We start from the raw sequence: 15,106 nt of genomic DNA on the forward strand, positions 1-15,106 counted from the left end.
GACGGCGTCCTTAAAAGGACGCTCAACGCCGCTGTGTTTTGCTCTTTTAGAGGAAATTACTCTTTTAAATAAAATCACTCTTTTAGGAAAAAACTTGTGAGAGTTTTAAATCTGCACTGTCGATGCCTAGGGGCAGGAATGCACAGCCGTGCAAACAGGAGAAAGCCACTGTTGTGCGCCGTGGAATCCAACAGTTATGCAGCAGAGGGATGACAGGAACTCGGTGTGTAATATGCAGCAGTTGCAGACACCGACCATCGGCTCCGAAGAAATTTTCTGAATGAACTCCCGTATTTGCGCCGCTTAAATACCCGTATGTCCGGGGGCGGGACATGCAAATACTGGTTGCCAACTCTCATTGGCCTTTTTTCATAGTTCAGAGGTGAATATCGGCACTCAAGAGAGACCCCTAGTGTCGCTTATCTGACACAACGTGGAGAGAGCGACAGAAGGGGAACTTGAAATATAAGGATATTGTCATATTCCCTGTTGTCTTTTGTTTTTGTACTTTTATGTTGAAATTCTTGTTTAGTTCCTGTTTCCTGTTAGTTTTGTAGTCCTTTGTAGTTTTATTCCTTGATTGGTTCTCCCTGATTATCTCATTCCCTGATTGTTTCCCCAGGTGTTCCTCGTTCCCTTGTGTATTTAAGCCCTTGGTTTCCTGTTTCCTGTGTCAGATCTTGCATGTATGAATGTTGTTGTCTGTGCGCTGTGCCAGGTTCCCTGTGTTTTGCGTTTCCCTTTGCTCTGAGTAAACTTGTTTGATTTTCAGTTTAATAAAGCTGCGTTTAGATCCTTATTCCTTGCCTACCTCGTCACAGATATTCAGACACATAAGTGTTTGAAGTGGCCACATTTGCCATAATGCCACATTCTTGTGAATATAATTGTGCATAATAGACGTAAACGTAACGTTTATTCCGGTCTGATCTCTTTGATCCAAATGCTGTGGTCAAATTCCCAGAACAGAGAAAGTGTCCTACTGATTACATGATATAAACAATCCTAATGAGGATGACTACAGCCTGGATCTAAGGCTATGGTATTTTAGAGGATACTTACCTTTTATAATGCACTTGTATTATATTTAGTTTAGTTTTTTTCCTGCAAATATCATTGTTTTTTGTTTTTTTTTTATGAGAGAGGTACCCTCACTCACTCACTCAATCCTCTATATGCACCTTGCAGATGTGTTAGATCAAGTGCGTTAATGCTCATATGCAGGTTAGATGTTCTTGTTTTTGTGTTATATTATGATTTTAGAGCTGGTGGGAATGGTGACAGTGACAGCCTCTTTTTTTTGTCTTATCTGTATTTGTTCAGGATGCTGTGTGTGCATGAATAAGCACAATTGGTTCATCTTGTTTTGTAAACAGAAATCTATACAAAGTGTTTGTGCAGCTGGCTGAAATTACGTTTAACGAGATGTCTCATAACCAGTGTGTGTGTTTTCTGACAAAATAAAGCCTTTTTTGGCTTGTATCTACATGTCAACTTATATACTCAAATGTATAATGACAGAGCAGAATAATGCATTTATATAGCACGCATTGTTTATCACCTGATGTTAGATTGTATTTCATATTAGTACCTAGGTAAGACAAGGACTAAATCACATACAGTATGTGCATTGGCCACAGTACCATAATGGGTGTCCACAAGTGCAATATTCCTCTTATGCCACTTAGCATGAGTTATCACTTTCTCACAGACAGCCAGCAACACACTGTTTGATTTAAGGTTCTATGCATGCACATTGCATACATGAAGCATGATTGAGTTGGATATTTGTCGTGAATTGTGTGTGTGTGTGTGTGTGTTCTCATTCTTTCATGGTGGCCTTACTCAGTTGAGGTCTTCAACCTGCTGTGTGGATGAGTAAATCCTGTCTGTGAATACCTAACATGAACACAGCTTTTGGAGGTAAATGACCAGATGGTCGTGTAAACATGCACAACATAAATAGATCTCTTCCTTCCTTCCTCTTCACTTCATCTTTGTAGTAACATACAAATGGAAATGTACAATTAGAAAGTAAGTTCACAAATAAACTTAATTCATTTTATTTTTGTCAAACTCCTAACATATATTTATAAATCTCATTCTTTTCATTTGTGAATTAATTTCATTTTTTAGAAACTCCTTACATTTATTTGTGGATCTGATTCAATTTATTTGGTAACAACTTTCCATTTGTATGTTAATATGAAACAAAAATAACCCCATATTTTTTCGACCAATGTAGGCTAAATCCTTTGTTTGTTCATTTTGCAAAACAATGTCAGGGGCTAGCTAGGACTGTCAAACAAAAATGTAATTTAATGTGCAAAAACAAAATGTCCTGAAAAGAAAAGGACTGCAAAAGCAAACAGCAAAAAAAAAAAAAAAAAAAATGGCACCAAACTATTGTACTTACTATATTTACAATCTAGATGCAATACAGTGACCAACACTAACCACATAAACACAACAGCAACAACTGAAGAAGCTCCCTTTAATGACGGGGCCGAATTGGGCTAATCAGAGAGGAATAAATGCAGCCGGATGCGGCAGTCCTGAGAGAGAGAGCCACACATAGCTGCCATGTGTGTTTGTGTTTTGTGTCATTTTGTTTAATTAAATATTACTTTGACTGTTCATAAAAATAAAATAAATAACTTGCTTGCCGGTTCCCAGACACGCCATCGCCTATTCCTCGACCATTCCTCCACCCTCTGGTGGACCCCTGGCGGATGGAAAGTCCCTCCGCGTTCTGGCCGGTAACGAGCCCCTCCACCCCTGGCACTGCTCCACCTCTCCAGGTGGCCGGAAGCGAGCCCCTCCTCCTCTCGTGGATGGCGGCTATTCCTCAACGTCCAGGTGCCCGGCTGCTCCTTTGGGTGAATGGCAGTGGCGAGGACTCAACAACAGCGCATCCCTCCTCCTTCCTGGGTTTCGGCACCAATGTAACAAGGTTTAAAATGGGCAAGGAGGAGGAGGAGGGAACCGGACGAAGCATCAAAGTAATATTTTAATGAAAACAAACAAAACTCTCAAAAAGTCTCTCCCGAACTGCCGCATCCGGCTGCATTTATCTCTCTCCTTCACTAATTAGCCCTATTGGGGGCCGGGTGTGCTTAGTCATGTCCTGGCCCACCCTCCTCCTCATCAGAGTCGACAGTGTTTACTTTGAATGCAAATCTGTTTTTCAGCCACACAATTCACCAGTGTGGATCAATTAGGACCTGGCCACATCAATGTCAATGAGAAAACCATAGACAACATCAATACACAACGCTAAACAAATTACATTACTGGATACGGTTCAGATTAAAGGTACAGGATTTAGTATTAAAATGTAGATTTTGTCATCATTTACTCAACCTAATGTTGTTCCGAACTTGTATGACTTTCTCTTTTCTGTGGCACCCAAAAGGAGATGTTAAGTCCCACTTACCACTGTCTTTCATTGCATCATTTTTTCTTCCATATAATGAAATTAAATGGTAACTGAGGTGGTCGTTCTGCCTAACATCTACTTTGTGTTGCATGGAAGAAAGTCATACAGGTTTGGAGCAACAAGATTTTCATTTTTGGGTAATTAAACCCTTTTAATCAGTGAAACCAGGTAAAAAGTGAATTCAGTTAAATCACCAGCAGATAGAAAATTATATTAAATAAATCAAATTAGAAGTTTTTGAATCTCAGATCATGGGCCCTTATTTAAGAGTGTTAAGAGGGCAAAGTCAATGGCCATGAACGTTTGGTATTTTTGTGCAAGCTTGCGATAAGTCTAGGTGCAAGTGGGTTTGGTGAAATTGCATGTGCAAAGAGCTAATAGGCTGGATCAAGTGCAATTTAATCCTGAGGTTCTTCTCTGGTTATTCACCATCTGGGTGCTATTATAGAATCCATTCCCTGCCAAGCATCAGCGATATAAAAACAAACAGCACATTCATAAGAAGTTGGTAGTGTAAATCAATTGTATGCAATGAATTACAAAAACAGAAATATGGACCTCAGTTATATTGTGCATTAACTACGTCCTTGTTGAATATCTGGCATATTAACATGATAGTAACAAGCTGCTTTTATAAGCATGGAAAATGTGATTCTCGTCAGGATTAGAATGTATGCTCCGTTAAATTATTGGGAATGTAAGTATTACAAATAATTTTCATCAACTGACACACAAATCATGGCTAGTATGAACAGTGATTGTGTCGGCCTTCCGGATTTGCATTTATTTATTTATTTTTTACTTTTTTACTTTTGCTTCAATTCTGCCAATCAATTTAGCTTTTTACTGTAAATTACTGAAACACAAAAAACTTAAACCAAAAGTATTTCTAAATTCAGATTAGGCCTACACTTCAAACTAAAGAAATAAAACAATAACAAAGTAGTAAAAAAAATGGAACTAATCGAGCTTGAAATGTGTTTACCTTTACCTGTGGTGATAAATTTCATTTTTGGTTGAAATACCTTTAAAAATCACTCTATGACAACAGGTGGAAAAAATGCCAATACAAATTAGATCCTAACTACAATTGTAAACATTAACATAATAATAATTGCAAAATAAACCATGACCTTTTGAACGTTTTACACAAATCTCATACATTGTTGTTTCATAAAACATCTACAACAGAGATTGACATTAATATAATGTTCCAGTATATTTTCAGAGGTTGGATATGGACTTCCACCTGTTGGTGGAATCTTCAAACTACAAATGTAGGATCTGAACTTAAATTTTGCGCTTACATAGGTCTGAAACATCTTAGTGCATTGAGATATTTCTCGGTAAAGTAGTAATCTGCGCTTTGCGCCATTTTACATTAACATTCAATACACCCACAGTTTGCGTGCATACGACAACAGATAGCGCAAAAACTCTCACCCACGCCCACCTGCTCTTTGCTCTGGCAAGAAAATTGGCCGTAAAAATTTGTGGTCTCATGACAATTGGATAAGGCATTGCGCATAGTGGTTGCGTGTTGTGCGGGGCTGGACTGGACTGGTAATCTGGGCTGCGATAAGCAACAATAAGCCACTGCGTTATGCAGAATGGACCACAAAAACCCAAGGTTTTATGAAAGATTCTCCTGCCAATAACGTTCTACCCTCATAAACTGCAGATAATATCTTTAATGTGTGTTTGTTGAATCAGGTCATTATTGACTCTGAGCCATTCTAAACAGTATCAGCTCAACATACATGCACACACCCACACACACACAGAGGGTGAATATGTACTGTGTAGTGTTAAACTGATAAAGCATTGCTTTTGGTTCTTTTCATGTTATCAGTGCTCGTACAGACACACAGAAACAAAAACATACGCTTGACAGCGTCCAAACTGATAATACACCATTATTTCTAAAGAATGGTATGGTCTTCACATGCCAATAAACATCACCATACATGGTGCTATATTTTCCCAGTATATTGTTTAATAAGCAGGAGCTTTGCAGCTCCTTTCATAGCAATTATTGCTTCTTGTCTTTTGTAGCATCGGATTCACATATTGTTGAGGTGTGAGTTTATCCCATTAGACTTTGATCCATGTTGTTTTGTTTTGAAGGGCATTTGTGCACTGAATTTTTTAAATCAATTAATCAAGATTGCATATGGCTGAAAATCTAATTCGAAAATCACTTTTTTTTTCCCACTTAAGCGTCCTTATGTTGGCATTTGTTTTGCTGAAAGATGAATTTTCTCTCAAACCTCAAGCAGTGTTTTCCATTTAGCACCCTATTTCAAGGGGCGTAGATTTGACATGAACATTGGGGGGGATTGCAGCGTGAATCATTTATATGTTTCCATTGGTCATGGTATAAATAATGAGGTGGTTGTACTTGCTTGTTTTGATTACTTGATTATATATATCTGGACTGGACCTATTTCTATATTACGTCCAGTCCAGTCCCAGCAAGAAGGGCTGGTTATGGCAACATGATCCCACAGGTAATCTGCATGTACATTCTGTCAGTTCTATTTTTTTCCCACCCAAATTCAGACCCAAAATACTACATTCCAGACAAGCACCAGCATGTGGCGAATTTTGGCCTAGACAATATAAAATCATCTGTGCTGCGCCTGTGAAGTTACATCACTTTAGCTTTCCCTCTCAATACGTTTTGCATGTCCTCACAATAATTTTGCGTTCCCTCGCAATAGTTTTTTGTTCCCTCGCAATAAGTTTTGCGTTCCTTCACAATATGTTTTGCATTCCCTCACAATAATTATTGCGTTTCCTCACAATCATTTTGTGTTCCCTCGCAATAGTTTTGTGTTCCCTCACAATAGATTTGTGTTCCCTCACAATAGTTTTGTGTTCCCTCGCAATAAGTTCTGCATGTCCTCGCAATTGTTATTTCAAGTCAAGTCATTTTCATTTGTATAGTTCCTTTCACAACACACATCGTTTCAAAGCAGCTTCACAGAAGATCAGCATTAACAGAAGATACAACTGTAATATCTATAATATCTTGCAGTCATCATTGTGTAGTTTGATAAAATACAATTGTGAATTGTGTTTAAAAATAAGTAATCCAATAATAATTGTATTTATAACGCCAGTGAGCAAGCCGAAGGTGACTGTGGCAAGGAACACAAAACTCCATAAGATGTTGGCTAATCTAGAAAAATAACCTTGGGAGAAACTAGACTCAATGTGGGGGCCAGTTCCCCTCTGGCTAACATCATGAATATAATGCCAATATTACTTATGTATAGTGCAACATTATTAAACTAAGTGTTAAGGGTCAGTGTTTAAACATAGATTTTGTATGAACTGTAAGATTAATAACTAATGTCTTTGAAATCCATCCTGGATTAACTGCAGAAATGATGCAATTGTCCTTGTTATTGGCTGATGAAAGCTTTTGTTGGCAATTAATTGATAGTTTATGTATTCCATTTCAAGAGTGTAGTCCATCATTAGATCGAGGTGATGTAGGCAAAGGTCAGTTAGGTGCATTGCATTTCAACCTGGCCAGTAATTTCAGTGAGGTCTATCCTAAATCCAAGGTTCATACAATGGCATATGAAGTATCTCATGTCTTATGGTTGGAGTTAGCATCAGTTCATCCTCTGAAGTCCATCGTAATAGACTGAAGTGATGTTTGGCTGGCACCGGCTGCTATTAGTCAATTTTGATTTTGCGATCGTAATGAACATGATGGAATTTAGCATGGTAGAAGGTCACTTAAGTACTGCAGAGCTAGATCATTCAAATCAGGTAGCCGATGTAACAACGATAAAATGGGGCTAATATGATCATATTTTTTGGTTCTTGTCAGCACTCTGTCTGCTGCATTTTGAACCAATTTATTTATTGTCCTTGCTGGACATTCTTCCACAATGTATTACAATAATCTAGTCTTGAGGTCATGAACGCATGAATTAGGATTTTAGCGGCTAGTTTTAGAGGTTTTTGGTCCAACAATTAGTACCTCTGTTTTGTCGGAATTGAGTAGAAGGAAATTTCTGGCCATCCAAACTTTTATTTCATTGATACACTCTGCTAATGTGGAGAATTGTGAAATCTCATCAGGTTTTGAAGAAATATATAGTTGGGTACCGTCAGCATAACAGTGGACAATTATTCCACGATTCCTGATAATATCTCCCAGGGGAAGCATATACATAGAGAAAAGTCCTAAAACTGATCCCTGTGACACTCCATATTTTACTTTTGTTTGGTTTGACAATTCGTCATTTACATAGACAAAGTGGTAGTGGTCTGCTAAATAGGACCTATACCATGCTAATGCAAATCCACAAATACTAACATAATTCTCAATCCTATTGAGAATGTTGTGATCTATCGTGTCGAATGCAGCACTAAGATATAAAAGCACTAGAAGTGAAATGCAGCCGCTATCAGATGATAAGAGCAAGTAATTTGTAACTCTGATAAGTGCAGTCTCTGTACTGTGATGAGGCCTAAATCCTGACTGAAATTGTTCATATATACTATTTCTGAGTAGAAATGAACATATTTGGGAGGATACTACCTTTTCTAGTATTTTCGACATAAACGGGAGATTTGAAATCGGTCTATAATTAGCCAATTCTCCAGGATCAAGCTGTGAATTCTTAATAAGCGGTTTGATAACTGCCATTTTAAAGTTGCTTGGGACATGTCCTAAGGATAGCAAGGAGTTAATAATATTAAGAAGAGGTTCTGAAATAACAGGAAATACCTCTTTTAAGAGCTTAGTTGGTATTGTATTAAACAAACATGTTGTGGCTTTTGATGTTTCAATACGTTTTGTTAGCTCTTCATGAATATTGACAGCGATGGATTGAAGTTGCACATGAGGAAAATTATGAGACACTGTTTTCTGAGGTACTGTGACAGATGATTGCATAATTCAAATTTTATTTCTGATTATTTCAATTTTATCAGTAAATACATTTATGAAGTCATTACTCTTGTGTTGCGATGGAATATCTAGTTTCACTGAGGCTCTATTCCTAACCAATATAGCCTCAGTACTAAATAAACACCCAGGATTGTTGTGTTTTTTTTATGAGTTTGCTAAAATATGCTGGTCTGGCAGCTTTTAGTTCCTGCCTGTAGCTACAAACACTATCCTTCCATGCACCACGAAATACCCCTAATTTTGCATTCTTCCACTTGAGCTGCACTCTTGAGAGCATGAGTGTGATCATTGTACTATGATGCAGGGCTTTTTTCTTTAATTTTATTTAATCGAAGGGGGCGACACTATCAAGAGTGCTAAAGATGACTATATTTATATTTTGTGTTATTTCATCAAGTTCTTCTAGGCTTTGGGGTTTACTGAGTGTATGAGATAAATCTGGAAGATTATTAGTAAAGCTATCTTTAGTGGTCAAAAGAATAGTTCTACTTGAATGATAGCATGGTGTAGATTGAGTAACATTAGCTGATCGCAGCATACAAGAGACGAGTTAATGATCAAATGTCTATAGTATCAACTCCATATGACAGAATTAAATCTATCGTATGATTATGGCAATGAGTTTGTCCTGTAACATTTTGTCTGACTCCAAGAGAGTTGAGAATATCGATAAATGCTAATCCCAATGTGTAATTTTCTATGTGAATGTTGAAGTCACCAACAATTAAGGCTCTATCTACAGCAACTACAAAATCAGAATAAGGCCTGGGTTATCTATATATTGTAGCAAGGGTAAAAGACGACAATGTCTAATATTTAGTAGCCCTACCTTGAAATTATGTTTATCTTTACATTTTGATTTGTTCAAGTTTAACTGTAATCACATTTTTTCTGAATGATTTAGTGAGAGATTTGTGTTTGGTAGTTTTGGTGGTTTGATCCCCAGAGCCACAACCATTGTGTTCATGAGCAAGATACTTAACTCCAGGTTGCTCTGGGAGGATTGTCTCTGTAATAAGGGCACTGTAAGTCGCTTTTGATAAAAGCCTCTGCAAATGCATAAATGTAATGTAAATGTAATGGGTACGAGGTCGGCCCTGCTGGAGCTGGAGGCAATTTGGGGAGTTCAATGGGCATGGGCTTGCCAGGTAAATCCCCACTGACCTCCCATTCCCCAGCACGCTCATTTGCCCTCCCTGAGTTCCGAGATGAGACCAGCTTAACGTCTCTTTTGGGGCTCGCGAGCAGGATGTGTTCTTGTCCGCTGCATCAGAGAGTGCATTGGTGATGTCAGACGGCGAGGACTCGCCTGGGCTGCCACCTTCAGGTCTGCCTGCCCAGTTTGAGGCTGAAGCTGAGCTGACCGTTATGCTTACCCGGGCCACTGCAAGTATCGGGTTGGACTGGAATCCTCCATCTTCCCCTGATGTGGTGTTTCCTGCTGCCACCCTGCATGCAGAGATTGCGACCCTTCTTCGCAAGGGTGCGATTCAGCCTGTCCCTCCAGCTGAGATGAGGAAAGGCCCTTACTTCATCGTGCCAAAGAAAGGCGGTGGCTTGTGGTGGTAGACATGAAGGATGAGTACTTTCACATCTCGGTTTTACCTCGACACAGACCCTTCCTATGGTTTGCTTTTAATGGCTGGGCATATCAGTTCAAGGTCCTCCCCTTCGGTCTATCCTTGTCCCCTTGCATCTTCACGAAAATCGCAGAAGCAGCTCTTGCCCCATTAAGGGAAGTGGCCGCCTGCATACTCAACTACCTCGATGACTGGCTGATTCTAGCACACTCTCGAAAGTGGCTGTGCACACATAGGAACCTGGTGCTCATGCACCATAGCCGTCTAGGGCCTCAGGTCAACTGGGAAAAGAGCCAGCTCTCCCCGGTTCAGAGCATCTCTTTTCTTGGCATGGAGTTAGACTGTGTGTCCATGATTACGTGCCTCACAAATGAGCGCACGCAGCCAGTGCTTATCTGCCTGAACACATTCAGGCGGAGGACAGTGGTTCCACTGAAAAACTTTCAGAGGCTCCTGGGGCATATGTCATCCTCGGTGGTGGTCACGAGTCCTGAGATGGGCATGGCCCTGTGGCACACAACGAGTGGCTGTTACGCCCCTCTGTCACCACTTATTCAGCCCTTGTGTTTCTATGGGCAGGATTTCCCCTACAGCAAGTGTCCGGATGCGTCGTGGTCACCACAAATGCCTCTAAGTTGGGCTGGGGTGCCGTGTGCAATGGGCACGCAGCCGCTGTTTCCTGGACAGGACCACGGCTGTGTTGGCACATCAACTGCCTAGAGTTGCTTATTCTAAAAATGATTCTACCATCTTAGCAATTCAAGCTTGTAGTAGCACCTTTATGTTTTGTATTTCCTAATCAGCAGGGGGCAGTCTGCACAGTTCTGCCCAGCTCTACAGGCATATTTATAGAGAGCAGCCAGCACTTTTGTTCAAATAAAACTAGAGAGAGCACAAGTAAAATGTCAGGCATGTTTTTCAAAGTTTGAAACTACGTTTAAGTTGATCCAACACAGCATTTATGGAGCATGACACTGAAAATGAAATGCGAAACAACCAAAGTGAGACGCTGAAATGTGTCTTTCGGTTGTATGTGTACATATAATATACAACAAACAATATGCTGACTTCAAAGCCACTTTTTGCATTGTCTATTCAATGATTTACATACAGTTTGAAAATTTGGAAAGCATATACCAATTTTAGCAGGCAAAACGATCAACCTCCAACCTGTAGGAGCTGTCCTATTAATTGACCTTATTTATTTATCATTATTTCTATTTTTTTAATTAATTATTTAAATATGTTAACAAATGTTTTGTCTGTTTTGAATTTTAAATTCCTTGTGATTCCCATCCCTAACTGTCAGACAGCTGAATTTTATCTCAAAGTCATTCTGACATTAATATAAGAAGCACCTGGTACTGAACAAGGGTTCTTAGTATAATGTTTACAAAATATTCTTCTCACAAATATAGAGATATTTAAATATGCTGTATTAGTATCCAGTCCCTGTGTGGAAGCCTTACAATTAGTATCTACTATACTTAAATTAGATTTATTAATATAACTTCCACATGCATCACATTTGAACCATTTAATCAAAGTTAGAAACTTTTTGGAGTGTCTGTGCTTGAATGTGTAAACTATGCCAATACATGTGTCATATATATATATATATATATATATATATATATATATATATATATACATATATATATATATATATATATATATATATATATATATACCATGGTCTGGTATATACTGAATATAAAACAATCTGAGTGAAAGATTTCAGAATGTCTCAGTATTTGGTAAGTCCCCCTTTTCTTTAATGACATGCAGGCACTCGAACTGTCATGGAGTTCACAAGTTTTTGCCAAACCTGATGATCAATGTTACAATATCCTAGCATGATTTGAGAAAGTCCAAAAGAGCATCTTGTGTTGGAAGCAATGGAAGCATAGAAATCTGACCTTTTTTGCCAAGGAACAACTGGCTGTAAGCATCTTTTTGTGGTTTGACAGCTTGAAAGAAACCTATTCAAGGCTGCATAAAGAGAAATTGAATAATAAACGTCAACATTTCTAATCATCAAGTTTGCATAGTTACACCAGTTTCATATACTCATCTGCAAATGCCTGAACGTAACTTGTTCCCATTCATACTTGGAGAAGCACAAAAACCTTTATAACTTTTGTGTGTATGGTGACTAGAATCACAAATTTGGACTGCCACCTGCACCACATTGACGTGCCCTTCATTATTAAGTAAAATAAATGTTATATCATCCACTTGTGGTCTCCAAAAGCTATTATGCCACACTTCATTAAAATGGAGACCAACTGAGAGTGAATTAGAAAGCACACAAATTAGGCTTGAAATTAAATGAAGGTTAAACACAGTACACTGATGCCTCAAAATTCAATTTCAACAGAGAAAGATTGAGAAATGGGGGCATAGCTAAAAATGTCATTAAAGTCATTACAGTCCCAGTATGAGTATTAATGTTTGGTGGGTTTTGGATGTGTTCTTGAGTTTATTCAATGTCACGTCTTTTATTTGTAGTTTTGTTATGCCTTGTTGTTCTTATTTTCATTGTCTGATTGGTCCCTCCTCTCATTGTTTCCAGGTGTGCCTTGATAATTATTCATGTAGTTAACTAATTAGCTCTTGTATATAAGTAGTCCCCTTGTTTCGTTTTTCTTTGTCAGGTGGTGTACTTTATTGGTGGTTATAGTTGGTAAGTCATAGTTCATTTAGTGTTTTGAAGGATATATAATTGCAAAATGACAATGTGTTTTATTATATACATTTTAAACCCAATTGTGAGCACTTCCATGCTGATCATGTTTGCACTGTTATCTGTAAGTTCAAGGGCCTGTTTTGTGTGCCTGCGGTTAAAAATGGCCACATGGAAAATCTGGGTTTCAGAATCTAATTTGGATCTTTGAGTGAAATGTTCTAGGGTTTGGATTGAATTAATATTTATCATGCTTAATAAATGCTCAATATTAAATGTTTGATGTACTGTTTCCAGGTCATTAATCAAAGCAATTTGTGACATTTAACATTGTTAATTCCTTTTGGAATTTCAGAATTCCTTAATTGCACTGAAGCACACATGATACTCTATGCAACACTGATCATAAGGTTTTGCAAAGATTTGAGTTTATGCTGTGAAGCTAAAGTGGAAATTCATATTTTTTCTGATTTGATATGTATGCTGATATAATAAGAAACTTGGAACTAAACTTTTCTCTTTCTCTTGTGTGTTTAAAGGATGATGGGTGATGTTCAGTTTGTTATGAGTTCTCGCGTCTCGAAGACAATTGTGAATCTTGGACGAGGTTCCCCCAGTAAAGAAGCCCCTGTTTTTACTCTCCCGCCACGTAATACCCGTGTCTGCCAGGGAAGCAGTGCACGCCTCGAAGGCAAGGTGAGCGGGATGTTTCAAATCCACAGTCTGCCATCCAGTCTACAGCCGGATACACACTGATCCCCTTGGAGTCATGAAGCAGACACTGTGTCTGTGCAGTGACTCCAATATCATTTGAGCTTCTCAACAACAAGCTCCGTTCTAAAACCCCGTGAGCTGACTCGCTGTCTGCTGCCTACATTGGCAGACACCTTTCAAGGCAGCATTCAAACCTAAATGGAACCTCAGCTTTTTTATTTTGTTTTTCACTGCGCTCATTGCAATGCATTACAGGGTAGCTTTCTCTGCGACTCCTAAAACTGCTTTCTATTTAGGCAGCTCACTAGGGTTTGGAATGGAGCAATCGATGCATTTTCTTTCAAATATTCTACACTCTGACATGATACATTGCAATTACTGGAGACATATTTTGAAGCCAAAAGTCATGTCTTCTCCCCCTATATTTCTGCTGGTCTAGTTGGATGGCCTTGTTTTGTCCTTCATAGTTGACAGAAATATGTTACCCTTGATATGAAGTGTCATCCCTTACACTCCATTCATCAGCCATAAGTGAAAAATGCAATATAAATTAAATGCCTTTTTTCTTCCATGTAAGATAAAATAAGTTTCTTTTAGGTTCAATTCAGACAAACGCCTGTATTGCGTTCTGAGAGTATTTTGTGTACAGGAAGAGGTGAATTTGGACTTGCTGCCTCTGAGTGACAGCGGAAACTTGCATAATAAATGACTCCGTTAAAGCTGTGTGTGTTTGTGAGCTGTCTGTCTGGGGCTTGAGAGGACATTTTCTTGCTGCTTTGTCTTCTGTCTGAAGATATTTAACCAAACTCCAATCAAGTGTTACTTCAGCAGCAATTAATTTGCTTCTACAATACTAGTCTTGCAGAGCCAGTTTTGGGCATAAGGTACCTTGTTTGTTCTGGCCAAGAACTGGCCACCTTGACTAAGTCAAGTCCAATTTATTTGTACAGCAATTGTAACAACAGTCTTTGTTTCAAAGCAGCTGTATATGAAATTATGCATTAACAGAACATGAAACTAATATGAATGGCAGGTTATTTTGGTGAACTCTATCCTGATCTAATGCTTTAGGCAGTGGCTCATGAAGAATAACATGTCCCCAATGAGATTTGAAGAAACCAGCCACAGCTATTGTATTAATGTGCTGTTTAGAGCCAGGTGTATCTGTTGATGCCACAATAGGTCGACATTGGGGGGGGGGACTCAAATAATGAGACAGTAATGTTGCTCCATTACTAGCTGTACAGAAACAGAGGAAGAAAGGGTACAGATGTGTGTAGACTCTGAAATGAGAATTTCTGTCCATGCTAAAGCAATTACTACAGATGATTTCACAGACTTGACTCCCAGAACACATTGTAATATGACAACCTAGTCTCGTAGAATAAACATTACTAAAAACATTGTTGCAAACTCCGATTTACACGTGTCCGTTTTGCTGCGGTTCCTTTTTTTTTTTAAATTAATTCTTGTATTACAGACTCGCCACACTGACAACTTATTTACATTTATGCATTTGGCAGATGCTTTTATCCAAAGTGACTTACAGTGCACTTATTACAGGGACAATCCCCCGGAGCAACCTGGAGTTAAGTGCCTTGCTCAAGGACACAATCGTGGTTGCTGTGGGGATTGAACCAGAAACCTTCTGATTATCAGTTATGTCCTTTAGCCCACTATTCCACCACCACTCCATATTCCAATTATGATTAGCTTCTGCATAGTTTGACTGAGAGTGCTGTATTTTGAAC

General features: G+C 38.7%; 1 protein-coding gene across 3 annotated transcripts in view; it reads left to right on the forward strand.

The window, feature by feature from the left end:
* The window catches only part of mylka (myosin, light chain kinase a), a 117,017-nt gene that overhangs the window by 6,157 nt on the left and 95,754 nt on the right, over positions 1 to 15,106 (forward strand). For all 3 annotated transcript variants that reach the window (XM_052148006.1, XM_052148008.1, XM_052148007.1), the window contains exon 2: positions 13,181 to 13,337. In XM_052148006.1, coding sequence (XP_052003966.1) covers positions 13,182 to 13,337 — 156 coding nt within the window. In that variant the 5' untranslated portion in view covers position 13,181. The remainder of the gene's footprint in view (positions 1 to 13,180; positions 13,338 to 15,106) is intronic.

The sequence above is a fragment of the Xyrauchen texanus genome, chromosome 18, assembly GCF_025860055.1.
Source record: "Xyrauchen texanus isolate HMW12.3.18 chromosome 18, RBS_HiC_50CHRs, whole genome shotgun sequence".
NCBI lineage: Eukaryota > Metazoa > Chordata > Actinopteri > Cypriniformes > Catostomidae > Xyrauchen > Xyrauchen texanus.